At 52.2% G+C, this 25985-nt stretch overlaps 2 protein-coding genes across 2 annotated transcripts; both read left to right on the top strand.

Moving 5' to 3' along the window:
* Nucleotides 1-3992: 3992 nt before the first annotated feature.
* GBA2 (glucosidase, beta (bile acid) 2) lies at nucleotides 3993-21682 on the top strand (the record flags this gene model as incomplete). The annotated part of the gene is made up of 16 exons (XM_010072431.1): nucleotides 3993-4084; nucleotides 4284-4399; nucleotides 4513-4731; nucleotides 6015-6254; nucleotides 7034-7136; nucleotides 8445-8598; nucleotides 8878-9003; nucleotides 9106-9290; nucleotides 9639-9743; nucleotides 10389-10496; nucleotides 10861-11012; nucleotides 11164-11270; nucleotides 11417-11559; nucleotides 11875-11990; nucleotides 21178-21369; nucleotides 21455-21682. Coding segments are annotated over 16 exons (2386 nt in total), but the record flags the coding sequence as incomplete, so codon positions are not given.
* A 3873-nt stretch (nucleotides 21683-25555) lies between these two features.
* On the top strand, nucleotides 25556-25951 carry LOC104457517 (avidin-like; the record flags this gene model as incomplete). Its single annotated transcript, XM_010072430.1, has 2 exons — nucleotides 25556-25627; nucleotides 25741-25951. Coding segments are annotated over exons 1-2 (283 nt in total), but the record flags the coding sequence as incomplete, so codon positions are not given.
* Between the last annotated feature and the right edge of the window lie 34 nt (nucleotides 25952-25985).

Below are 25985 nucleotides of genomic sequence, written 5' to 3'. Positions count from 1 at the left end.
CGCCTTCCTGGCGCCGGCTCTGGGAGCGCTCGTGCGGGCGGCTGGAGCTGGGTCAGGGACAGTACCCAGCGCTCGGGATCCCCAAAACCGAGCTTTGGCACGGCTTCTGGGGAGGGGGGGAGATCCCCATCTCCCGCACCCAAGGCTCGCTGCTGTGCCCATCGCTGTAGCATCTTCCCCAGCCGGCATCAGGTGCTCAGCCCCTTGTGTAAGGCAGCTTTCACCAGATGGAGATTAAACTGAAGGTTAAGTGGGAGGGTTTGTGAAATGCTGTGCACTACAGCAGGTTTGGGAATGGGGGCTTCTCCCAACTTTGCTTTAGGGTGAGCTGGAAGTAACTGGGGAAGAAAGCGTATGGGTAACTACAGTGTTACTTTAACCTTTGAAACTGCTGCCCAGGTGCTGACTGTGTTTGTGTACCCGTTGCACTGAATGCTGAAACCCATGACATGATTTATTTCCTTGTGCCTGCTTTATATCTTTTGCCTCCATTTTCTGAGTCTTCCTGCTGGACGTCCTCAGAAGTTGTTCCTTGCAAAGCCGGTTCCTGCAAAGCCTGATGATGGGGCAGATAGTGGGCTGCTTGGGGATTCATGGCATGCTGGTCTGACCTGAGGCATCCCCGGCGCAAGCTGGGCACCAGGGAAGGCAGAGTATGGGTCATGTGCGGGAGATAAAGGCTGTTAGAAAAGCCATCATGGCAGGCTGGGGCTGAGCTGAGCATGTGGGAAGGTGTGAAGTTCTGGTGGGGTGAATGAGGAGGAGAGGTGATCACCTCTGTGCCCGTTTGGGGAAGGCCACTCCTGGCCTGTTCTCACTGGGGTCTCAGGTTGCAAGTGGCTTCTGTCAGTCCTAGGAAAATGTTTTAAGGGCTTTTCAGCAAGAAGCTAATAGTCAAACGACTGTGCTTTCCCCCTGTACAAATTTAGGGGTTAATTTTGTTGTGATGTCAAAATACTTGTGCAGGGCAAAGCTTCATTGCAGGGAGACTCCAGTCTGCAGAGTGGAGGAGAGGAAAGGCCAGAGCGGCAAGAAATATCTGCTTGTGTTTGAATAAAAAGGTTAATGCAGGACTGTGAGGATGTGTGTGAGACTGTGTGTCACCCAGCATGGTTGGGCACCCATGTGCCTGCCTGGCGGAGGCAGACAGCTGGCTGAAACCTGGGTGCTGGTGCTGCAAGAGGAGCCTGGAGCTCAGTGCTGTGGCACAGTGCATGGATCTGAACCTCTGGAGCCCTGCAGGTTGGTGTGCCCTCTCCTAAATGACCCATGATGAGCAGCAGCCCTTCTCTTAGAGGCATCCATGCCAGGAGTGCTCTTAAAATCTGGCATGGCTTGGTGCATAAAGGGCAAAGTCACCTGGTGTAGCCTCCTGAGATGGCTGGGAGTGCCTTGGGGTTGCTGCACATCTTCAGCTGAGGAAGTCTAGGATCTGCAAAGGAGCTGCTGCATCCTCCCTTGACATGGTGTCATGTTGAGTTAAACCTCTGGCTGATGGGTGGCTTCTCCTGCAGCACGAGTGCCCACTGCACTTGGCATGGCTGGGGATGTTGACAGCCCTGGGGTGGGATTTTTGTTAATCAGGGCTTGTCAGGGTAACCCCTTCATAGGGACACCCTCAACTGCAAGTATGGTGGGTGCTGGGGCTGGCAGGGCAGGAGAAGAGGGGGAGGCAGGTTTCCACAGAGGTGGCTGATGTGTCCGGGGAGGAGGTCACAGCATGGATCTGGAACTGCTGGGTAATGTCTAGATGGTTTTTAATTCTGCTGCCAGCTCTAAAGGAAAGAAATGCCCTTTGGCCCTGGCAGGGCTTTTAGTGCTGCAGAACACAAAGACTTTCTTCTGGTTGTTCTGCAGCCCTGGGAGAGCTGTTAATAGCCAGCAACAGGCCATCGACCACCTTCTCCACTTAGCCTGTGCAATTTTGGGAGAAGCTGGCAGGGGAGGAGTTTGCTATTGAGACAGCAGAACATCTTGGGCAGTGGCTGGCTGTAAATCCCAAACCTCTGCTGCTGTGTGCTCCTGATTTTTGAAATCCCTCTGTCACCTCCTTTCCAAGGAGCCAGGATGCCCTGCCATGCTGCAGCTGCTCTGCCTGGGCACCTTATTTCTCATCACCAGAAACCTGCTGGGGAAGCAGCTGGGTTGCTTCCCTCATGCTGAGTTTAAAAAAAGTAGAATAATTTCCTTGAGAGAAGGAGAGAGCATACTGCCAAAACCTTGCTTCAGCAGCGTAAAGCTGGGGCTGTCTCAGCTGGGAGAAGAGCAGTTGCAGCAGATGTAGCACAAAGATAGCGGCAGGCCCTGATTCAGGGTGGTTGTGCAGGGCAGGCTGGTTCTTGTGCCCTGGACCTCTGCAGGCAAAATGTCCATAAGCAGTCAAACATGAAGGTGAGTACACAGGAATGGAGAGCAGGCTGCAATCGGGTTCTCTGAGACTGCAGCTGGGAAAATCTACCCCTGAGAGGGATTTGGGGACCTTAGACATTGGTGAATAAAGGTGAGCATCCAGTGTCTGTGCAGTTCAGAAGGCAAGTGTGAGGGTTTTTTTGCTATGGAGGAGTGTTTAGGAGCAGGGAATGTCATGGAAGAGCTTCTTACCCTTTCCACCTCATCCCTCTGAAGCTGGGGGTATGTGTCCCAGGGGGTCAGTCTCACCCGTTGCCCACGTCCTGGGCTCTGCATTCCATGAGCCATCAGAGTGGGACAGGCTGTGGGCTCCCGGCTGGAGTGGCTTTCTCCTCTCAGTGGTGCCGCACCAGTGCCTGCAGGTAGCTCAGGGGCATTGCCCACTGTGGGGCCTCCTGTGTCCCCTGCCACTCGGCTGGGATCCAGGGCCATGGAGCTGCCGGTTGGGTCTTTCCTGTCTGTTCACTGGGGGAAGGAAGTTCAGCTTTTTCTGGTCTGGTAGCTGGTTTCCATATCCTAATTGTCTCCTTTATAGAAGATTTAACTTGAGGCAGTTCATTAGCAAAATCCAGTCCTTTACGAGCATAGACTTGGAGCCCAGCCCTGCTCCTCTTGCCTGGAGTGGTGCTGGCACACCCAGGTGCAGGTGTGCCCCAGTGTGGGTGTCTCTCAATTCCCAGACCTTTGGGTGATAAATTATCTGATGGGCAGTGCCTGTCTGTGCAAGTGGAGATGAGTCTCCAGGATCCTGCCAGGTGCAGAGAGCAACCATCACCTCCTCCAGGGCAAGGCTGCCCAATGCTATCTGCCCCTGGGGATGTGTCACTGGGATGTGGCAGGGCTGTGTGTGACAGTGGGAACGTGGAGTTGGGAGAGCAAGGCTCATGTCCCTGGAGCAGCGCATGGCTTCTCTGGGCTTGTGCCTCTGCTCACAGATCTTCCTTAGCAGGACATGCCCTACCAGGCATGAAGGTAATGGTGGTCCTTGAGTGCATTCCCACTTCTCCATGGGCATCTGGGAAAGCTGCCTGCCCCTGCACGAGACGAGAGCGCTGCTTTCGAGTATTGGAGTGCTCTTTTTTTGTGCTGTGCCCTTGCAGGCAGACCTGAGCTGCCTGAGCTCTGCCTGCTCATGTCTGCTGACCGACACATGCTGCAGAGGGATGGCAGGGGCTGCTGCCCCACACGCCCTCGAACACTGGTTCCCATTGTACATCTCTACAAGAAGGGCAGCTGCAACGTGTGTTGGTCGTGTCCTGCCCAGTGACACTGAAGGGACAGTGACACCATCTTAGAATCACAGAACGGTTTGGGTTGTAAAGGACCTTAAAGATCATCTAGTTCCAACCCCCCTACCATGGGCAGGGACACCTTCCACTAGACCAGGTTGCTCAAAGCCTCATCCAGCCTGGCCTTGAACACCTCCAGGGATGGCACATCCACAGCTTCTCTCGGCAACCTCTTCCAGTGCCTCACCACCCTCACAGTGAAAAATTTCTTCCTAATATCTAATCTAAATCTACCCTCTTTCAGCTTATAGCCCTTACCCCTTGTCTTCTTTCATACATTTCTTTCCATTGCAGATACTTCAGGTGGTGGTACAAGAAGACCCGCATAGAGAAGAAATCTGCCTTCATTGACCTCTTGTGTGCCGTTCCTCTGCAGCAAATCTATGGTCAGCCTCCAGTTTGGGCACTGGGGTGGTGCAATGCCCAGTGTGCTGGGTGGACAGGGATTCCTGTGGGGCCACCAACGTGCTAGAGCTGGGGAGTGAGTCAAGGAGTTTCTGGGATGCAAACAGTGCTGAGGGGCCCCCAGAGCTGGATCCCACCATGGGAAGGAACAGAGGTGCTGATTTCTGGTGTCTTTGCCAGGGTGCCCGCTGGGCGGGATCGGGGGAGGCACCATCACCCGTGGCTGGCGGGGAGAGTTCTGCCGCTGGCAGCTGAACCCTGGCATTTATCACTATGAAACGGTCATCGCGGACCAGGTAAGTGCAGCAGGGTCTGTGAGGGGTGTGAGCAGCACTCCACCAGTCTGGGTGGTTGAGGCATCTACTCTTGGGCTCATCTCGTCACCTCCACGTGCTCCTCTCCTCCCCAGTTCACAGTATGCCTGCGTTGCAAGGGGCAGACAGTTTACCAGCAGGTCTTGTCTGTGGAGAGACCCAGCACTCTGCAGGGCTGGAACTGGGGTTTCTGCGGCCACTACGCCTTCTACCATGCCCTCTACCCCCGTGCCTGGATGGTCTACGAGCTCCCGGGGCAAAACGTGGTACTCACTTGCCGCCAGGTCTCTCCTGTCATCCCCCATGACTATAAGGTAAGGAGGCAATGGCTCCATGCTGGTTGCAGCCTGTCCCATGGGAGCACCAGGCTGCAGCAGCACAGCTCATGGAGCAGGTTGGCAGGGATTTTGCAGAGCTGCTTGCGTGGTGGGGGGGAAAGGACTGGCACAGCAGAGATGGGGCTGTCCTGTGAGATGCTCCTAGGATAGGCCCTTGGCTGTCTGACCTTTGTGCATCCCATTTGGGTATCAGAGGCTTGGAGTTGTTGAGTTTTTTGACCCCTGGGCATTGCCCGTGTGTCTGAGGATGCTGTTGTAGAGGAGTTCCTTGTCCCTCCTTGCCCAGCTCAGCATTGCCTGAAAACAACCAGACTTGCCACCTTGTTAATGTTCTTTCCCAGCCTGATCTTTTCTGTCGTAAGACCATGTCCTTCGTGCCAGCTGCCAGATGTGTAGCAGTGGGACCCTGGAAGTGTTTACCTCTCCTGGGGTGGTTGGTGCTGGAAGTGTTTTCCCTTTTTGCTTCTGCTTTGCTCTAGCAGCTGCTCCTTTCCCTTCTGGCCTGTGCTCTGACACTTTTTCCTGCTTATTCCCTGCCTTTGGTTTTGTGCTGTGACTGTCCCAGCTCCTACCTGCCTGGAATGGCAGATCCAGAGCTGTGGCCTTACTGCCAGGAGGATCTGGTGGTAACGTTTTGGGGAAACCTTCAGCCTGTACTTGTGGGTTGATTTGTCATCTGTGTTCCTGAGAGTGTTTCAGCTGGCTTTTGTCTGCCACCCCCAAGGGAAGAGCCGCTTATTGGCGGGGCTTTCCCAGTTGGGCTTTCCCAACGTTTCCCCATGTCTCTGCTTAGCAATGCTCACAGGCAGGAGGAACCCCCGCAGCCAACGCGGAAGCTCTGGATGGCATCAAGGGATGCCTTGCTGCTCCTGCACGCTGCTCCTGCTCACTCCCAGCCCCAGGCAAGGGCGGCAGGCTGTGCTGCTGACAGGCCTGACCTTCCTCTTACCTCAGAGAAGCACGTGAGCCTGTATCAGCCTGTGAGACACCTGTCTGAGCCTTAAACGCTGCTTTCCGTCTGTGCATTGCCCCATGTGGGTTTGCTAGCCCAGGGTTTGTGATCTGAGTTTTGTATTGCTTGCCTCCCAAAATCCTCTGCGCTGCTGTTCCCCAGTTTGGCAGCAGAAACAGAGACCAAGTTGTTCCCAGTGGTCTTGCTCCTGCAGTCTGCATGGTCTCCCCAGCCATGTGATGAGTGATGCTCTGACAGCGAACCGTGGAGCACCAGCCCTATATGCAGTATTGTCTGTCTCTGCCAGGACTCCAGCCTGCCAGTGGGAGTGTTCATCTGGGAGGTGGAGAACGGGAGGGATGAGGACGTGGATGTCTCCATCATGTTTAGCCTCCAGAATGGCACAGGAAAGAAGGATGACAGGAGTGGAGGGCACTGGAATGAGCCTTTCACCTTTGAGAAGGAGGGCGAGCGGGTTGCTGGAGTCCTGCTGCACCACTGCACACGTGTGAACCCCTTCACCTTTGCCATCTCTGCCCGGGAGAAGGTAAAGGGCTGGCACCCCCAGCCACACGGTGGTGTGGCTCCTGCTGCGGGGAGTTGTTCAGCACTGCTGAATGTGGCAGGGCTGCTTCCAGGCAGCTGGTAGAGGATGGGTGTGTGATGGGTTGGGGTTGGTACCGGTCCTCAGTGCTTGCCTGACCACTGGAGCAGAAGTGGGGACAGGACTTCCTCAAGGGCACCCTCTTTGGGCATGTATGTATTTGGTGAATGTAGGGCATGGTGCTCTGAGGAGACTTAATAGCAGCCTACCTGTACCTGAAGGGGGGCTACAGGAGAGATGGGGAGGCACTCTTTATCAGGGAGTGTAGTGAGAGGACACGGGGTAATGGGTATAAGCTGAAGGAGGCAGATGTAGACTAGACATCAGGAAGAAATTTTTCACTGTGAGGGTGGTGAGGCACTGGAACAGGTTGCCCAGGGAAGTTCTGGGTGCCCCATCCCTGGAGGTGTTCAAGGCCAGGCTGGATGAGGCTTTGAGCAACCTGGTCTAGTGAAGGGTGTCCCTGCCCATGGCAGGGGGGTTGGAACTCAGTGATTTTTAAGGTCCTTTCCAGCCCTAACCATTCTATGATTCTATGTGTGCCAAGAGAGAAGCTGTGGGTGAAGCTTGCGGGATAGCAAGTGGGTGGGTTTGGAGTTCGCATTTCTGGGCAGCGTGCAGCGAGTGAGTCTGGGGGTCCCAGAGTTGTTGGGAGTGGGGAGGGGAGCATGCATCTGCCCCTCAAGAGTACTGGCCCCTGATGGTGCTCTTACCTTCCCCAGGCTGGCACGGAAGTCACCCACTTCACAGCATTCAATCCTGCAGGATTGGGTAGAGAGGTGTGGCAGGATCTCCTCCAGGATGGCAGGCTGGATTCCCCCACTGGTGAGTCCCTCTGTCCTCTGTGGGACAGGTGGAGGGGGAGCAGGGGTAATGGGTGGAGACAGTGGTTGTGGGGCACAGGGCACCCAAGTGAGGGCAGATTTCCTTTTCTCCAGCTATATCAGTGCCATCGCAAAAACCTCTCGGTGATGCTGTGGCACATTCCCAGCTTTAGGCGGCATCTGAATTTCCTGTTGCTTGTCATGTTGTCCTCCCTGTGGTTCTCCAAAGGCTGTTTGCACTACTTTGGGGCTCTTCTCAGCTATGTTAATTGCACATACCAGTATCTTGTTAGTCTGTGTAGGGTTTCACACTGAGCTGAGGTTTCTGCTGAGCAGCTGCAGTGATGCCCAGCCACTGTTCTTGCTGGATGTGCAAGCTTGGCCCCGTCAGATTTGTTCTAGCAGGCATTTAGCAGTCCCTGAGGTTTGGTGCTGGTCTTCAGGGAACCAATATAGTAACCAGAAGGTCCCTGGTGTTCTCCTGATACTTCTGCATCATCCTCAGTTGTCTGCTCACTCCCTTGGCAGAAGCCTTGAAGCAAGGTGGTGTCTCCCAGTCCTTACTGCTAACCTCTTACTGTGATAAAAGGTGACCATTTGCCTAATGTCTCTGCCAGCTTTTGAACAAGGATGATGCTGACAAACTAGTAATGCTTACACTGGGCCTTCTCAAGATTTCTTGAAGCTTACGTTATGTAAATAAAATGTTTATATAATTATTTCCGGAAAACTAAGTTTCCTGCCTACATGCACTCAGCTCTCCAGGCTATCAGGATGTGATTTTCCTTTGTGCATGCCAGGCATTATCATAGTCAAGATCTGTGCTTCTGCTAAAATTGTTGCTTTAATGAGTTTACCTGGAGCACACATCAGAACCAGCATATAATTATCCAGCCGCCTCAGGGCTTTTCTTAAATACAGGCACGGTTCAAGCACCCTGCAAAAAGTTGGAAACGATGACTATCACTAGAAAGTCACAGTGTCTCCAGGTGCAGCGCAGCTACAAAGTCATGGAGTGCTGCGTCCCTTCCACTCATGCCTGGTGGAGTTTCCTGCCTGATTTGTCCCTCTGCTTTGATGACTTATTTTTTTAACCGCTCCGCCCATGGCAGGTATTTTTTCCTGCTTGCAAAAAGCAGTTACTCACATGCGGTAGTGTCATCCCTTAAAACCCTGGGGTTGTAACCTCCAGGTTGCAAGGGGACTGGGGCATGCCCAGGTAGTCTTGTCCCCCTTGGGGTGCATGGGAGCACCAGTCACCCCCCCATAGGCTTACTTGGTCACTTGTGAATACTTCTTTTCCCTGCAGGTAAAAGCAGCCCAACAGAGAAGGGGGAGGTGACAGCAGCAGCAGTGTGTGCCAGCTGCACGGTGCCTGCCCAGAGTCACAGGACGCTGGAGCTGGCCCTGGCTTGGGACATGCCCTGTGTTCACTTTGGCTCCAAGGAGAAGCTGCACCTCAGGTGGGTGGGTTTTCTCCAGTGGGGCTTGACTCATGTCCCCGAAACCCCCTTTTCCCTGCCTCTGGGCTTGCATGCTACCTGGGGAGCCTTGTCCCATCCCTCCCTGCAGCCACGGCCCTGCCACCTCACAGAGGGGACCCTCTCCCCAGCCCCTGCTCCTCAATGCCCCTGCACTGGCAGCTCTGTTATTCTGGTGTTCACTATAGTCCAGCCCCTGTCCCACAGCCAGGTGGGCTTCCCAGTTGCCCATGGCGTACTCACCAGACCCCTGCTTGGCAGGCGGTACACCCGTTTTTTTGGCAGTGGAGGTGATGCTGCGCCTGCCCTGTCGCATCATGCCCTGGTGCACTACAAGGAGTGGGAGAGGAAGATTGAAGCGTGGCAGAAGCCCATCCTGGAGAACAGGTAGAGTAGATGGGCACACGTTCCTGGTGGCCTCCTGGGGCTGGTCAGAGCAGGAGCATTGCCATCTTGGCCGCTGTGGTTGAGTTTCCCCCTTGCCCACAGCCAGCTGCCTTCCTGGTACAAGTCGGCCCTCTTCAATGAGCTGTACTTCGTGACGGATGGGGGGACCATCTGGGTGGAGCTGCCCCCAGACTGCTGTGCTGAGGACCTGCAGGGGCCGGCAGGGGCTGGCCTCTCCCACCTCCTCCCTGTCCTGCGGGAGTACGGAAGGTTTGCTTATTTGGAAGGTAACTTGCAGGGACATGATGGATGGTCCCAATTCAACCCCTCCCTGTTGGCTACCACCAGTGCTTTTTAACCTGCCATGGGGTTGCTTTTCACACCCTGATGGGTAGGGAGCAGTGCTGTTCCCAGCAAAACCCCTTGCAGGACCAAGCCCAGTAGGATATGGAATGAGGTCTTCCCCAAACCCTTGGGTGCTCTGCGTCGAGAATAAAAATAATTTCTAAGCGGAGCGCCTGCCTGTGCCAGGAGATAGCCCACCTTCTTGGGCTGTGTGGGAGGGTGGACCTGTCACTCCTTTCCCTTCCCTGTAGTGGGTCTCCTATCCCTCACCATCTCCCTTGTCCTTCCAGGCCAGGAGTACCGGATGTACAACACCTACGATGTCCACTTCTATGCCTCCTTTGCTCTCATCATGCTGTGGCCCAAGCTGCAGATCAGCCTGCAGTATGACATTGGTGAGGGACCCAGGAGACCCTGGCTTGATGCCTGCTGATGTCTTTGCCTAGGGAAGAAGCAGGATTTGGGACAGCATTTGCCACAGAAATCTGTGCCATGGAGCTAGCATCCCCTTCCAGCTCCTCTGCTGGGCCCAGGTCTTGCATCACCAACATTGCTGCTTCTCAGCATCTGTGCCCAGCACTGGGATGCCTTCCTGTTGCACTGGGGGTGCACAGCTGGCTCCGCCTGCCCTGGGCGAGTTCCTGGTCCTACCGGCTCTCTCCATGACCCTTGTGGAGGAGAAGCATGGAGTTTTTTGCAAGACCCTGATGCTTTGCATGGGCTTGGAAGCTGCTCAGTGGTGGCCCAACCAGTGGTGGAGCAGAGCCATTTGTTGGGCTGAGCCCACTGGGGTTCCCTCCCAGGCCTGCGTGCAGCCACCACCTTGTGTAATGGGGTGGTGACAGTTGCATGTCCCCTGCTGAAGGGAGATTGGGAGCAGCCTAGTGTCCCCTCAGCCCTTTGTAGAGGGCTGTGATCTTGCAGCTGGAGCTCCAAAGGGTGGCCTGACATACTGGTGCCCATGGCCCTGCCTGTGCTTGGAGCTTGCTGCTGCAGTGCCTGCTGCCTTTCTAATGTCTCTTTCTCTGTGTCCTCTCCAGCTGTCACTGTGGTGAATGAGGATGTCCAGCCGCGGCAGTACTTGATGGGTGGTCAGACAGCCCAGGTGAAGCTGAAGAATGTGGTGCCACACGACATTGGGGACCCAGGTGAGGGGTCTAGCCAGGCCTGCTGCAGGGCAGGGAGGGTGCAGGGCTGCTCACACAACTTTCTCAGGGTAGTTAACTCCCAATCTGTGGGAAAGAGGAGTGCTGTGTGGGATACACTGTTGTCTGGGAATGAAAAGCTTGGGTAGTGTGGGGTGGTGATGACGACCACATTTCATGGAGCTCGTACAAGGGAGATGGGGAAGCTGAGGAGTAGTGGGAAGGCTGCTCTCAGTAGAGGTGGCACAGGGTGCAACATGTTATTTTAGTGCTGTTTGATCACAGCACCTTTGGGATCTTGCTCATGGGTAGGAGAGGGGATGTTCGTTGCTTGCTGCCTTGCTGCATCTCCTCTGTCCTTGCTTAGGTGATGAGCCATGGCAGCGTGTCAATGCCTACCTGATGCACGACACAGCTGACTGGAAGGACCTCAACCTGAAGTTTGTGCTGCAGGTGTACCGTGACTACTACCTGACACACGACTCCCTGTACTTGCAGGACATGTGGCCAGTTTGCCAGGTACTGGGAAATCAGACCATGGGGCACCTCCCCCCCTTGTTGCTTCTCTTGGAAGCCATATGACATCCCAAGAGGATGGATGCTCCTGAGGAGAGTGTGAGGGGCAACCAGGATTCAGGGGCTGCATAACTGTATCCTGCCTCTCCCTCAGGCTGTGATGGAGTCAGAGCTGAAGTTTGATACAGATAATGATGGGCTCATCGAAAATGGTGGCTTTGCTGACCAGACATATGATGCATGGGTGGTAAATGGAGCCAGGTGAGCAAGAGAGGCAGGTAGGCGTTGGAGATGGGGAGCATGAGGTGGGGAGTTAGCTCAGAGCTGGGACAGTGGTTCCCATGTATTGTGGGAGCTCTGTGCAACCTGTGGGGATTGCCAACGCTGCTTTTTCTTTGCTGTGGCAGTGCATACTGTGGTGGGCTGTGGCTGGCAGCTGTCTGCGTGATGTGCAAGATGGCAAAGGTGCTTGGGGACGCCGAGATCCAGCAGAAATACACACGCATACTGAGCAAGGGCAAGGAGGCATTTGAGAGGATGCTCTGGAATGGTGGGTGCTCACCAGTGGGGAAACACACTTGGCTGGCCATGTGTCCCTTGGCAGGGGGATGGCTCCTCCTTGTGTCATCCTGGAGTCTTGCAGGGGATGAGGAAAGGAGGGGAGATGCTATCCCTCCAAGCAGAAAGGAAAGTGCAGGTACCAGGGAGGGAACAAAAAAGGTATAGTGGTTTGGGAAAGGAAAGAGAGGAGGCCCTTCTGGAAAAACTGCCGTGCTCCTGCCTCGGGGGGTGGAGCGTAGGGGACAGCATATGTGAGAAGATTCTAAACTATCGGATTGAAAACTGTTTCCTGCCTTGTTTCTAGGAAAATACTACAACTATGACAGCAGTGGGAGTGACACTTCCAGCAGCATCATGTCAGACCAGTGTGCTGGGCAGTGGTTTCTTGGGGCATGTGGTCTGGATCAAGGGGAGTTTGAGGTAAGGAAGGGGAAGCCTGGGGCAGGGTGGAGTGAGTTGGGACATGTGCCTGGAGGAGAGCAGCAGGGCTGGCATGTGGTGTGGTTTAAGCGTTAGGGGCTGGTGCGGGGACTACAGTCTGCACCCCTTCAGTGGTGTGTGCTTGAGTGGAGGCTGTTGGATGCATGTTGGGGCATCCTGCCTTAAACCAAAATCTGCTCGTGGAGAGGCCATGCAGCAGGAGTGTGTAACTGCAGTCAGCTCTGGCACACTTGGAGGAAGGTCCCACTGGCAAGGTGCTGTTTCTCACACACAGTTTTTGAGATTGGAAGAGACCTCTGGAGATCATCCAGTCCAACACCCCTGCTCAGCAGGGTCATCTAGAGCACATTGCACAGGATCATGTCCAGGTGGGTTTTCAGTATCTCCAGAGAAGAGACTCCACAACCTCTTTGGGCAACCTGTTCCAGTGCTCTGTCACTCTTTGAGTAAAGTTTTTTTTCCTCACATTCAGGTGGAACTTCCTATATTTCAGTTTGTGCCCGTTGCCTCTTGTCCTGTCACTGGGCACTGCTGAAAATAGTCTGGCACCGTCCTCTTGACACATCCATCCTGATGTTTGCATATGTTGATAAGATCCCCTCTGTCTTCTCTTCTCCAGTCTAAAGAGGCCCAGCCCTCTCAGCCTAGCCTTGTAAGAGGGATGCTCCAGTCCCCTAGTCATCTTTGTAGCCCTTTGCTGGACTCCGTCCAGTACATCCATGTCTCTCTGGTACTGGGGAGCCCAGTACCCAGCCCAGTGAGAACTGGACACAAAGTCCAGATGTGGCCTCGCCAGAGCTGTGTATAGGGGGAGGATCACCTCCCTTGACCTGCTGGCAACACTCTTCCTAATGCAGCCCAAGATAACCATTGGCATTCTTGGCCACAAGGGCACGTTGCTGGCTCATGATTAACTTGTCCATCAGGACTCCCAGGTCCTCCTCTGCAGAGCTGCTTTCTAGAAGGTCAACCTTCAACCAGTACTGGTGTGTGGATTTATTCCTCCCTGGGTGCAGGACCCTGTGCTTGCCATTGCTGAACTTCATGAGGTTCTTCTCTGCCCAGGTCTCCAGCCTGTCCAGGTGTCTCTGAATGGTAGCACAACCTTCTGGTGTATCAGTCACTCCTTCCAATGTGGTATCATCAGCAAACTTGATGAGGGTGTGCTCTGTCCCTTTATCTGTGTCACTGATGAATAAGTTGAACAATATTGACCCCTAGGGGACAACACTAGGCTACCAGCCTCCAACTAGACTGCACTGCTGATCATGACTCTCTGTACTCTGCCATTCAGCCAGTTCTCAGTCCACCTCATGGTCCACTCATCTCACTCATCTAACCCACACTTTGTGAGCTTAAGAGGATGTTATGGGAGACGGTGTCAAAAGCTTTGCTGAAGTCAAGGTAGACAGCATCCACTCCTCTCCCTTAATCTACCCAGCCAGTCATTCCATCATAGAATGCTATCAGGTTAGTTAAGCATGATTTCCCATTGGTGAATCCTTGCTGACTACTCCTGATCATCTTTTCTTCCACACACTTAGAGATGATATCCAGGATGAGATGTCCCTTCACCTTTCTGGGGTGGAGGTGAGGCTGAGAGGCCTGTAGTTTCCTGGATCCTCCTTGTTGCCCTTTTTGAAGACTGGAGTAACACTGGCTTTTTTCCAGTCCTCAGGAACCTCTCCTGTTTTCCGTAAACTTTCAAAGATGATGGAGAGTGGCCTAGCAATAATGTCCACCAGCTTCCTTAGCACTTGTGGGTGCATCGCATTGGGGCCCATGGATTTGTGGGTGTCAAGTTTGCCTAAATGATCTCTAACCTGATCCTCCTCAATCAAGGTAAAGTCTTCCCTTCTCCAGACTTTCTCTGTCTCCAGGATCTGGCTTTCCTGAGGGCTGGCCTTAACAGTAAGACTGAAGCAAAGAAGGCATTGAGTAACTCTGCCTTCCCTGTATCCTTTGTCACCAGGGCACCCACCCCATTCAGCAGTGGGTGCTCATTTTCCCTAGTCTTCCTTTTGCTGCTGATGTATTTGAAGAAGACCTTGTTGTCCTTGACATCCCTTGCCAGATTCAATTCCAAATGAGCCTTAGCCATCCTTGTTAAATCCCCACATAGTTTGACAACGTTCTTGTATTACTCCCAATTGGCCTGTCCCCTTTTCTGTATACTTCCTTCTTCTGTTTGAGTTTTGCCAGGAACTCTTTGCTCATCTACGCAGGTCTGTTGCCTGCTTTGCTTGACTTCTTACTCACAGGGATGCACTGATCTTGAGCTTGGAGGAAGTGATGCTTGAATATTTACCAGCACTCTTGGACCCCTGTTCCTTCTAGGGCCCTAACCCCTTGGGATTCCTCCAGGTAGGTCCCTGAAGAGGTCAAAGTTGGCTTTCCTCAAGTCCAGGATTGTGATCCTCTTTATTACCATGCTTCCTCCTCGTAGGATCCTGAACTGTACCATCTCATGGTCACTGCAGCCAAGGCTGCCCCAAGCCTTCACATCTCCACCCAGTCCTTCCTTGTTTGTTAGTTCAAGGTCCAGCTGCACACGTCATCTTGTTGGGTCCTCTGTCACCTGTGTCAAAAAGTCATCATCATCATCAGTGCTCTATGGGAACCTCCCAGACTCTTTGTGCCTAGCTGTGTTGTCTTTCCAGCAGGTATTGGGGTGGATGAAGTCCCCCATGAGAACCAGGGCCTGTGGTCGTGAGGCTACTTCCAGCTGTCTGTAGAAAGCTCCACTGGCTTCCTGATCTGGTGGCCTGTAGTAAACACCCCCAATAGTGTCACCCATATTAACCTACCCTTTAATCCTTACCTGTAAGCTCTCAACTCACTCTTCATCCACCTCTAGGCTGATACATTCCAGTTGCTTTCTCACATGAAGAACAACTCCATCACCTTGCCTTCCTGGCCTGTCTTCCCTAAAAAGCACATAGCCATCCATGACATCATTCCAGTCACGTGAGCTATCACACCATGTATCTATAATTGCAATGAGATCATGGCCCCACAGCCACACACAGATCTCAAATTCTTCCTGATTATTCCCTGTGCTGCCTGCATTGGTGTGTGGGCATTCAGAGAGGTATTTGAGCATGCAGGTTTCCCAGGAGGGGTGCAAGAGGATCTTCCATAGTCAAGTCCTGTGAGCATGCACCTGCTGGAGGCATCCTGACTTGCTGCATGTTGCTGACTACCCTGTCTCTATAACTCTCCCCTTCCCCCATCTTTCCTAGTTTAAAGCTCTGCTTACCAGGCTGGACAACTAGTTGGCAAAGACACTTGTGCCCCACTTATTGAGGTGGATCCCATCTCTCACCATCAGTTGTCAATCTTCAGACTGGGTCCCATGGCTGTAAAAACCAAACCCTTTTGCCAGCACCAGTGGCACAGTCAGTTGTTAACTTGGCAAATCTGTCTCCTCCCCCTCTCCTGCTCCTTCAGTGGCAGGATTGAGGAGAAAATGACCTCCCAGACTCTTGGTCACCATCCCCAAAGCTCTGAAATCCTGTTTGATGGTTTCCAGTTTGCCTTCAGAATCATTAGTGTCCACATGGAAGAGCAGCAGAGAGTAATAGTCTGATGCGTGGACAAGCCTTGGCAGTCTTGCCGTGATATCTTGTACTCGAGCCCCTCATAGGTGACAAACCTCTCCAGACAAGAGGTCAGGTTGGCAGATGGATGCCTCTGTCCCCTGCAGCAGGCGGTCACCCACCACAATCCCTTGCTTCTTCTCCCAGGTGTTCCCATGTGCCACAAGGTCTTTTGCCCCAGTTGCTTCCCTTGAAGCCATGCCCAGCTCCTCCTCAGCCTGGAGGGCACTAAACCTGTCCCTCAGTTGTCAGTCTTCAGAAGTGACCAGTTTCCAGCCGCCTTCTACAGTGTTAGGATGTACTGTTTCACAAGGCACAAATCCCTCCGGCAACTCTGCTGCTGTGAGGGACAGGGACTCCTGGAGCAATGTGGTCTATCAGAATGTCCTGTTTATCTCTTGTGAATAGAATATCCTGTTTAACTCTTGAGAGTTTGGACCCTAAAAAGTGAGTCTTTAGGCCCAAAAAGGAGGCTTTCAACACTAGAAACAAAGTTTTGGGACCCTAAAAATGAGGCTTTGGGCCCTAAAAAGGGGATTTTTTGGAAACTAAAATTGTGGCATTGGAGCCTGCAAAGAAGACTGAGGCTTTGCAGTTTAAAACTGAGACTTTGGAGCATGAAACTGTGGCCTTGGAAGACAAAATTAAGACTTTGAAAAGGAAAAATGAGGCTTTGGACACTATAAATGCAGCTTTAGAGCCTAAAATGAGGCTTTCTGCATGAAAAATTAGGGTTTAAACCCTCAAAATGAAACTGTGGGCCCTAAAAAAAAAAAGGCTATGGGTAATAAAAGACAGGTTTGGACCCTAAAAATTAGGATATCGGCCCTAAAAGTGGGGTTTTGGGCACTCAAAAGCAGAGGATAGATTCTACAAATAACACTTTGGTCCCTGAAAAGAAGGGGAGCCTCATGGGTCCAGAAATTAAGCTTTGGTCCCAAATATAGGGCTTAGAGCACTCTAATGGAGGCTTTAAGCTGTAGAAGGGGGGTTTGGACCTTCAAAATAGGGCCTAGGGCCCTAAAAATGTGTATTTGGAAACAAAATTGAGGCTTTGAATCCTGAGATTAAGGTTTGTGCCCTCAAATGATGCTTTGGTACCAAAAACTAAGGTTTTTCACCCTAAAATGTGTTGTTGGAGGCTCAAAATGAGGCTTTGAGCATTAAACAACTGAGGCTGGACACTAAAAAGGCTTTGGAAGCTAAAAATGACAGCTGGGGCCTGAAATGAGCCTTTGGACCCTATAAATAAGGCTTTAGCCTCTAAAACTGAGGCTTTGGATCTTCAAAATCAGACTTTGTGCATTAAAAGTGGTGCTCTGGGTTCCTAAAATCAGTCTTTGAACTTTAAAACAGAGTTTTGGAACTTACAGATGAGCATTTGTTCCCTAAAAGAGAGGCTTTGGGACCAAAAGGGAGGCTTTCAATCCTAGAATCAAAGCTTTGGGGCCTGAAGGAGGGGTTTGGACTCTCAAGATGCGGCTTGGATCCTAAAAACAGTTGCCTGGATCCTAAAAGTGATGCCTCGGACCCTGAAACTGAAGCTTTGGACACTCAACAGAGACTTCAAACTGAAACTGAGCCTTTAGAGTGTAAAAACAAGGCTTTGGACACCACAAAATTGAGACTTTGGAATCTAAAATGAGGCATTGGAAGCCAAAACTAAGACTTTGAAAAGGAAAAATTGGGCTTCGTACACTGTAAGTATAGCCTTAGAGTCTAAAATATGAGGGGTGACGATGGACTCTTCTGGGGCGACACAGTGTGACAGTGGGCTCCTCTGGCGTGGTACAATGATGGACTCCTCCAGGGCGGCACAGGCACCTCTGGGGTGACACAGCACGATGAAGGGTTCTTCTGGGGCAGCACTGTGGTTTATCTTTCCCTGTCTTTAAGATTCTTTCCTCTGTGTCAAAAAAGGATGAGTGTCCAATGGTCACAGTAAGGAGCAAAGACAGAGTTGGTGATTGAGTAACTTGTCTTAGGAAGCTCTCTGTGTAAGCTTATGCAGTAGAAGACATGTCCTTCATCTTGTAGCAGGCAGCTCAACAAGTGGCATCCTTTACCTCCCCTTATCAAAGGGGATCATTTGTTTAAAAAAGGAAAAAAAAAGTGTATGAAACTTTCCGTGTATTATTTGCTGCCTAGTTTAAAGTCCTAAATTAATACCCTAGTAAACTAAGGCTTATTTGGGGCCCTAGAGCCTGCTGCTCTTCAGTTGCAACAGAAGAATTGACTGAAGACTCCTTTTGTCTGATGGGACAGTAAGAGCAGCTGCTGGTGGTGCAGTACCTGAAACAGAGGTGGGAAGTGGAGAGGCCTCATTTGTGACCCATAGACTGTTGTCAGACCAAAGCTCTCTCTGGTGCTGATGGACAGGCAAATGCTTTGGGTGACTGAAGGAAGGAATGACTCTTGGCTGTGTGAGGGCGATAGACTATGTCACCATATGTTGGTACCAGAGAGGAGCTTCAAATGACCTTTCCTAGGAGCAGCTTGTGCCAAATGCTATGGGGTTTAATGAGAAATGGGCACTTGGTTGTGCTCTCCTGCATTTATCCCAATGTAGGTCCCTAGCGTGTGGGGACTGGGGCTGTGCCCAGGGCTCCAGGCAGAATCTTTCACAGACCTCATGTAGTAATGCCCAAACATCCCTTTGGGCAGAAACAGTAAACCTGGTGCAATCCAAAAATCTCACTTGACTTTCTGTAGCCTCAGACTTTTGTTGCTGAAGATGGCCCTCTTCTCTACTGGCTGGTGAGCTTTGAGCTCACTGGGGGTGGGACTGGTGAACTTCTCTCTTCTGTTACTAGAACTATCAAGGTTTTTTTTTTTTTTCCATTGCATTTTGATCCCTTGCCTGCCTGGCAATGCTCCCATTTGTCACCTTATTAACACACTCTCGCTGCACCCACAGGTCAGTAATGAAATACCAATTAGGAGAAGCCTGTGACGCCAGTCCTGAAGAAACTGTGCCCCGAAACCTTCTGCCAGAGATGGCTGCTTCAGCCACACCTCTGCTGGCTCCTACTCCCTAACAATGCTTGGGCTTATCTCCAGAGCCACACCAGGGAAAAATGACTGTGTCAGATGCTTAGCTTTCATGTAGATAAAAGGGATCTGCTGCCTTTCCTTTGTGTCTACCAAAGCTGTCTGGTTGGGCTGCCCAGCCTGCCTTGGAAACCTCCCCTCTGGTGTTGTCACACCTCTGGCTTCCCCCTGGCTGTGGTGGCACCAGACTGGCAAGGTCTGGCACATTCCTGGGCTGTGCTGATGAGCTGGGAGCCAGCTGGCTTTTCCCTTTCTTGCAAGCAGATGTCATGGTTGCTCCATGACATCACTCCTGATCTTGGTCACAAGTTCTTGTAATGGCTTTCTCACCATTAGGTGGGCATGGGATGGAGATGAACCAGCCTTCTGTTTGCAGCATTACTGTGTCCTGAACTTTGCTTTTCTCACCAGGGCAGTGACTTCTGCTGGACTGGCACTTCCTAGTTTATTGTCAGTAATGAAAGCAGTGCAAAAGCTTTATTATAATTCCAGCTGCGCACAGAACCTTTTCATCCTAATGCAGTCCTTGCTGCATTGCTGCTCCACTTTTTTTTTTTTATTTTTTTGTTTGGCTGGCAGCTATTTTCATGCTCAGGTGGGGTTGGTTGGTTTCATTTGGGTGGTTGTTTTTTCATTTGTGGGGTTTCCTTTTTTTTTTTTTTTTTTTTGTCAAGAGCTTACTCAGCATGATACTTCATTCTGTTCTCGTAACTGTTTTCAGCTTCTGGCCTTGGAACGGCCTTTTTTTTCCCCCCCTATCGGAAGGAGAAGGTTTTTACTTCCTCTTGATAATCTCCTGAAATGGCTGTTCATCAAGTGAGCACTATTGACCTTCTGTGAGTCTTTAACTTTCACTTGAGATAAAAGTCTCAAATCTCTTCTAGCAGGCACAGAAAACCATCAGGCATCTTGTGCATCTCAGTCTGACCTCTTTATCCCCAGGCTGCCCCTTCTTTCACCTCAAACTCCCCTTGGTCCAGGCCACAAACTCTTGCGTCACCACGTGATTACAAAATTGGAACGATTAAAGTCCTTTTGAAATCACTCAAAACTAAGCCCTGTTTTTGTTTTTCCCCTGAGCTGAAGCTGATTTTTTTTTTTTATCCACCCACAGCCCCGCCCCCAAGATTCCCAGAATTTGCCCAAACAAACCAACTCATATCCACAACATTCACTTCGCAGCTGCAAGATGCCTTCTGATGTCATCAGACCAGCTTTGTGCTATAACCTTTCCCTTTGGCAGGAGGATGCCTCCAGCCTCACTGATCCCAGACTGTCCTTTGCCCACTTCTGGCCGGTGTACCATCTCTTGTAGGTGTTGCAATGCCTCTTGCACCTGGTGCAGATGGGCTCAGAGAACAGCGCAGCGGTTTTACCAGGAGGAAGTCTGGGCCTCACATAGTTGTTAGCCTGAGAAACAAGCAGTGGTGAACATAAACCAAGAGGAGGAGGTGGTGTGGTTTTACGCAACAACTGCTCCCTCACCCTCCCCCCTTCTTGGGATGGAGGAGAGAATTAAAGGGGTAAAGGGAAAAGAGACTTGTGGGTTGAGATAAGAACAATTTTAACAACTAAACTAAAATAATATTGAAAATAATAATGTAATATATACAAATACACAAATGAGTGATACACAGTGATACTGCTCACCCCCTGATGCTCAAGGCTCAGCCCATTCCTGGATAACGTTCCCGGAGCAGGGAGAGTCCTGAAATCGTGATCCCAGAACAGAGATAAGAGCCTGAGTGTCTGAGGCTGAGAGATGACCGAGGGAGGGAGACAAACCTGAGAGAGGGATGACCTGGAGAGAACTGACCTGAGAAGAGAGCTGATCTGGAGCAAGAGAGCGAGCTTCCGGATAGATCCTCACCTGTATACTGGGCATGGTGTGCATGATAGGGAATAGACTATTGGCCAATTTGGGTCTCATTCCTAAACCTAAGGTCAAATCTTGGGCTAGGAACTGGGGCTTTGCTCCCTCCCAGCTTCTTCTGCCTCTGCAGACACTGCCACAGCAGAGATACTGAAAAGTTCTCGACTGTCTTGGCAGCAACTCTCAACGCTGGTATGTTATCAGCTTTCTTAGCACAAATCCAAAACATAGCCTCCCAATACCTACTATGAAGAAAGTTAACTCTGTCTCAGCTGAAACTAGGACAGGATGGTGTCGTTGTCCAGGTCCCGAAAGCCATCTCCCAAGAGATGTGGGGGGTTTGGCCAGTGACTGAAGGTGAGAGGCTCTTTATGGAGACACACTAGTTGGATGAGCTATCAGCCTCCCTAGGAGGAAGGTGGAATGAAGTTCAGCATATCTTCTATTGAGCAACAGCTTTTTTTTAAAAAAAAAATTTGGGAAAGAGGCTTTTCCACTTCCTTCTGTTATTTCCCCAAGGTGGCTATTTACCCAGTGAGCAGTGTTCACCTCTTTCTAATGGAAAACTTGACCCTGATCCCTGGAGACCGAGCCTGAGGGGTCTGTGAGCACTGAGGCCAAAGCCCTCTCTCTCCCTATGCAGGTCTTCCCCAAGAGTCATATTGTCAGTGCGCTCAAGATGATTTTTGAGAAGAATGTCATGAGCTTTGCTGGTGGCACCATGGGAGCAGTGAATGGCATGAGACCCGATGGGGTGCCTGACACGTCCAGCGTGCAGTCCGATGAGGTGTGGGTTGGCGTGGTCTATGCCTTGGCTGCCACCATGATCCAGGAGGTGAGTGGTGACACTGCACCCCTCAGCCTGTGCCATCTCTTTGCACTCTGTGGATGGGCTGATGGTCATCTTTCCTCTGCTACAGGGGCTGGTGGAAGAAGGTTTTCATACAGCAGAGGGCTGCTACCGGACAGTATGGGAACGGCTGGGTATGGCTTTCCAGACACCAGAGGCCTATCGGGAGAAGAAAGTCTACCGCTCGCTGGCTTACATGCGGCCCCTTAGCATCTGGAGCATGCAGCTGGCTGTGGAGCGCAGAGCTGGCCAGGCATCAGCACCTGTGCACTCAGCCCCCATCCCCATCCAGCCTTGAGGCTGGTGACACTGAGCAGGGCAGTGGGTGCACCAGGGAGCTGGGGGGGAGCCTCAGCTGGTGGATGGGGACCCTTCCCTCCCCCTTTTTGATGATACTCACATTGCTGTTTTCCTTCCCTACCTCCACTACATGCCCTTTGCCTCAGGGGGCTTCCAGCCGCGGATGCTGAGCATGAGGCTGGATCAGAGATACAGGTGATGTCCCCTCAGAGAGGAGAGGGGTGGGATAAGGAGGTGCTGGTAAAGCCTGTGCCTCCGCTTCCTCATCACTCAGGGCTCTGACAGCCTGCAGGACCCCCAGTCATCCTCCACCAGAGCTGGTACCTGGCCCAGGTGCACAGGAGACCTCTCTCCTGGAGTCAGTGGGCTGGGTAAGGTGGGAACTGGCCTGCAGGGCAAAAAAAATGTGAGAGTGTATGTGTGTGTGAGGACATTGGACTAGTGCACGCAGCACATGGCTGCTGTAGTTGTCCCTGTCTTGTGTAACGCTGCAACCACAGACTGGCTCTGTCCCAAGGCACCAGCCCCAGGAGAGCCTGTGGCAGATGCAATCCCCAGGGGAGCCCTGGCTCCCCAGCCTGTGACAATCGGAGCCCAAGCAGCAGGTCCTGGTCTGGTACCGTGGCACCCTTCCCTGCTGGTGCCGGGAGTGGGCAGCAGAGCACGTTTTAGAGGCTGAATCATTTTAAGTTCTTAATAAATTTGTCCAGTTGTCTCTTCCTTCTTCTTGTGTGTCTTCCCTGCCACAGGGTCAAGCTTGAGCAGCGAGCCCCTGTTGCTCCCCCTTTTCTTCCTGGGCTGGGAATGCAGGGGGGGCAAGCTGTAATTGCAGGCTGGCTTTTGTGTGGTTTTGATAATGGGAGCAGGATGTGCCTCCCCCCTAGATTTGATAGCAGGAGAGACCTGCCCCTTGCTCTCTCCTCTCCTGCCTGCAAGGCAGGGGAAGGCAAGGAGCCTCGCATTTTTCCTGAAAATGCCTTTGTGGGGAGCAGCAATGCCCCAGAGCTGGCCCTTGACTGAATCCTGTCTCTTCCCTCCCAAGGCTGGGCACCTTGCTTCGTTTTCCTCCTTTCTCTGACAGCGCAGCATTTGGAGGCTGTACCTACATGGTTTCAAGGGGGTAGGAGGGGGCTCTGCCCCCAGGGTTGGCTACAAGGTCTTTCTGCCCACTTCAGAGCTTTTTGCTCTAATGCTGTCCCTTAATCCTGAAGCGCCCTGAGGGCTGGGCTGGGAAGTGGCCTGTCCTTGCCCCTGTGATGGTGCCCACCCTCCCCCCAGCCCTTGCGTGCCCTCGGAGCTGGTGCAGGCAGGAGTCGCTGCGGTGGCCTGGGGCTGCCAGACAGTGATAAATGGCCTTTTCTTTGCTCCCGGGGGGAGTGTTCCTGCATCCGCCTGGGCAGCAGTATAATATTACTTGGTGAGGGCAGGTTGTCCCGGGTGCGGTCCTCCTCAACTAGCCAATGTTGTCCTCCCATGGCAGAGACCACAGCAGACAGAGAGGGACTGAGATGGTCTCACTTAGGGTCACCGCGGCAAAGCTGGAGGGGAGCAGGGGTGGCAGGACACCGGTGCAGCTCACATGGGCTGCCCACCTTGATTTGTCTTGTGTTGGCAGCCACTGGGGATGGTGTCAAGGGACAAACACAGGTACCAAAGCCAGCACAGCTCCTGACTGAGCTGGGTTTTATTGCTGCGACCCATTAGTATCACTCCTTAACCCCAGGTGATAGGCTGCCCACAGACTTTCTTTCAAAGGTTGGGGCAATTCAGCCTGTATCAAGGGATGTTTCTGCTCTTTCCTTCTCTTTTGACTGTACCACCTCAATAAAACTTGTATCTGATAGGCTCAGCTTTCAGCAACTTCTGCATGGGCACAGCCTTGGTTAGATGCGGTTTTCTCTAACATTTGCCTGTACTACAGTTTTTCAAGACTGACTCAATGCCAGCTTAAGCAGTGAGTTTAATTATTCATTAACTCTTTCTTATTATTATCCATTAACCCTTTCTTGACCCCTGACGTACATGGGTTTAAACCACAGCCCTGCCAACTTCTTCAGCACTTTCTGCTTTGGACCCTTGCCCACTCCTTGCTGTGCCCAGGGCTCAGGAGTGTCATTGCAGGATTTAGCCATGGCAATGATTGCCAGCCCTGAGCTGCTTCGCTGGCTGCCCTTTGGAGGGTGCAAACCCTGCAGAGATAACACAGCTCTTGGCTTGTTTTATTTTTGACTAAGCTGAGACGAGTCATCAAGTCCACCTCCTTGAGCCCTGAGCTGTTCCCTGCACCTGTGAGATATGCCCCTGGGCTAAGGATTGTTAAATTAAGGAAAAATAAAGGTTATGGGCAGATAGCACCAATATTGTTTGTATGATACTAAAATAAACCTGTGGCTGTAAATGAGGTGTGCGTTGCCACCAGCAGCGGTGCCAGCATGGAGACGTTTTGGTGGCCATCCCCTTGCCCACCAGTAGCTGTGGGGTCCCTGCAGGAGCTCCATGAACCAAGGTGATGGCAAAGGGAATGATGGCCAGGGGGAGATGCGGAGGGGGTGACAGTGGGGCCATGGTGAAGAGTGGGCGATGGCAAAGGGGTGATAGCCATGCTCCAGGTGATGCCTGCCTGCCAAAAAAACAGACAAAGCAAACAGCAGTTGTGTGGGAAAACTTACCTAGTTGTGCAGTTAATTTCTAAGACAGAGGAAGGCAAACACTGGGGCAGGAATTTCCCACGGGCAGCCAGCTCACTGGCTGGGGAGTTCCTGTGGGCAGGGGTGCAAGAGGGCTGTGGGACTCCTGCAGAGAGGACAGGGGGGCATTGAGGTGCCAACAGCAGAAATGCAGCACTCCCCAGCCTTGGTAGCAATGAATTTTGCTGTCAGAGAGAAACTGGGGCTCAAAAGTGAGATTAAAGGGAAAGCAAAATTTGGGAAGTATTTCTGAGATGTTTCAAAGAGTTGCCTTGTCTCCATTTTAAGAAAAGGAGCATTTTCTGGTGAATAGGGCTCCATCAGCTCTTGCTGTGAATACCAGGGGAATTAAAACATACATATTTTAGGAAACTGCCCTGAAAAGCATTGAGGAATGGGTGAGAAAATCTGGTGTGAACAGAGCCACTTCAGCCTCCCCGGCCAGAAACAAGGACAACATAAGTGGAATTACATAAATACCTAGTTATTTAAGAATCTCTGCGTAAATACAATTTCTGTCAGCATTAAAATGCAACATCCAAGATATTCAGGGAATGTTTGTCTTTCATAAACAAAATAATTTCCTTCCAACAAAAGCCAGCTTGTAAAAACAGCAGCAAAGCTTTGTGGCAGGCCTGGGCAAGGGGAGACCAGGTGCTTTGTAGCCTGCTCTGTGGCTGCTTCAGTACAGGGGCAGGGAATAAAGCAAAGCCCAGAAGGGAGCTGGGGGCTGGATGAGTGCCTGTGAGGATGCCTGGTGAAGGGGAGCAGGGTGAGGCTGTGTGCTGCCGATCCCGGGTTACACTGGGGTTAAGGCTTCTTGGCACCTCTGTGCACCCTGGGCAAGGCAGTGGCATGGCAAATGGGTGGCAGAAGGGACAGCCACCCCTGAGAGAGGTTTTCCCTGCTTGAGCATCCATCCTGGCTGTCAATGACCAGTGGGAGCCAGGGAAGTGTGAGCAGGAAGGGACAGTTTCGGGAGGCCCTTCTCGGAATATCTGCCTGAAACCACTCTCTCATACAGCTGGGAACTGCAAATTTGGAAACACCCAGATTGCACAATGCCCTGGCCGGAGCTGCCACCCACAGCCTTAGCAGCAATAAAAGGTGAGGGAGCAGGCGCATTGGCAGAGTCCTGCGAGGAGCACATCCCTGGGTACACCAGCTGTCTACCTGCTGTAGAGATGGTGCAAGCGACTCCCTTCCTCCTGGTGCTCAGCCTGGCCCTGGTGGCTCCCAGCCTCTCTTCAAGAAAGGTAACGGCAGGGGTTTTTTTTTGGGGCTTCTGCTCCTGGGGGCTCCCCCTCCTGGCGCCCTGCCCACGCCCAGGCTCCCCTGTGGCACCAACACTGAGTCCCCTCTGCTCCAGTGCGTGCTGACTGGGAAATGGATCAACGACCTGGGCTCCAACATGACCATAGGGGCTCTGAATGGAAAAGGAGACTTCTTTGGCACCTACCACACAGCTGTGACGGCCACCACGAATGAGATCCGGGTATCAGCACTGCAGGGGTCCCAGCACCTCACCAACCAGAAGAGACAGCCCACCTTTGGCTTCACCGTCAACTGGAGCTTTTCAGGTGCGTCTCCATTCCCAGACTCCCTGTGGTGTGC

Source organism: Pterocles gutturalis, unplaced genomic scaffold (assembly GCF_000699245.1).
Source record: "Pterocles gutturalis isolate BGI_N339 unplaced genomic scaffold, ASM69924v1 scaffold9307, whole genome shotgun sequence".
Classification (NCBI taxonomy): domain Eukaryota; kingdom Metazoa; phylum Chordata; class Aves; order Pterocliformes; family Pteroclidae; genus Pterocles; species Pterocles gutturalis.
This window is presented reverse-complemented; position numbering and strand designations above follow the sequence as displayed.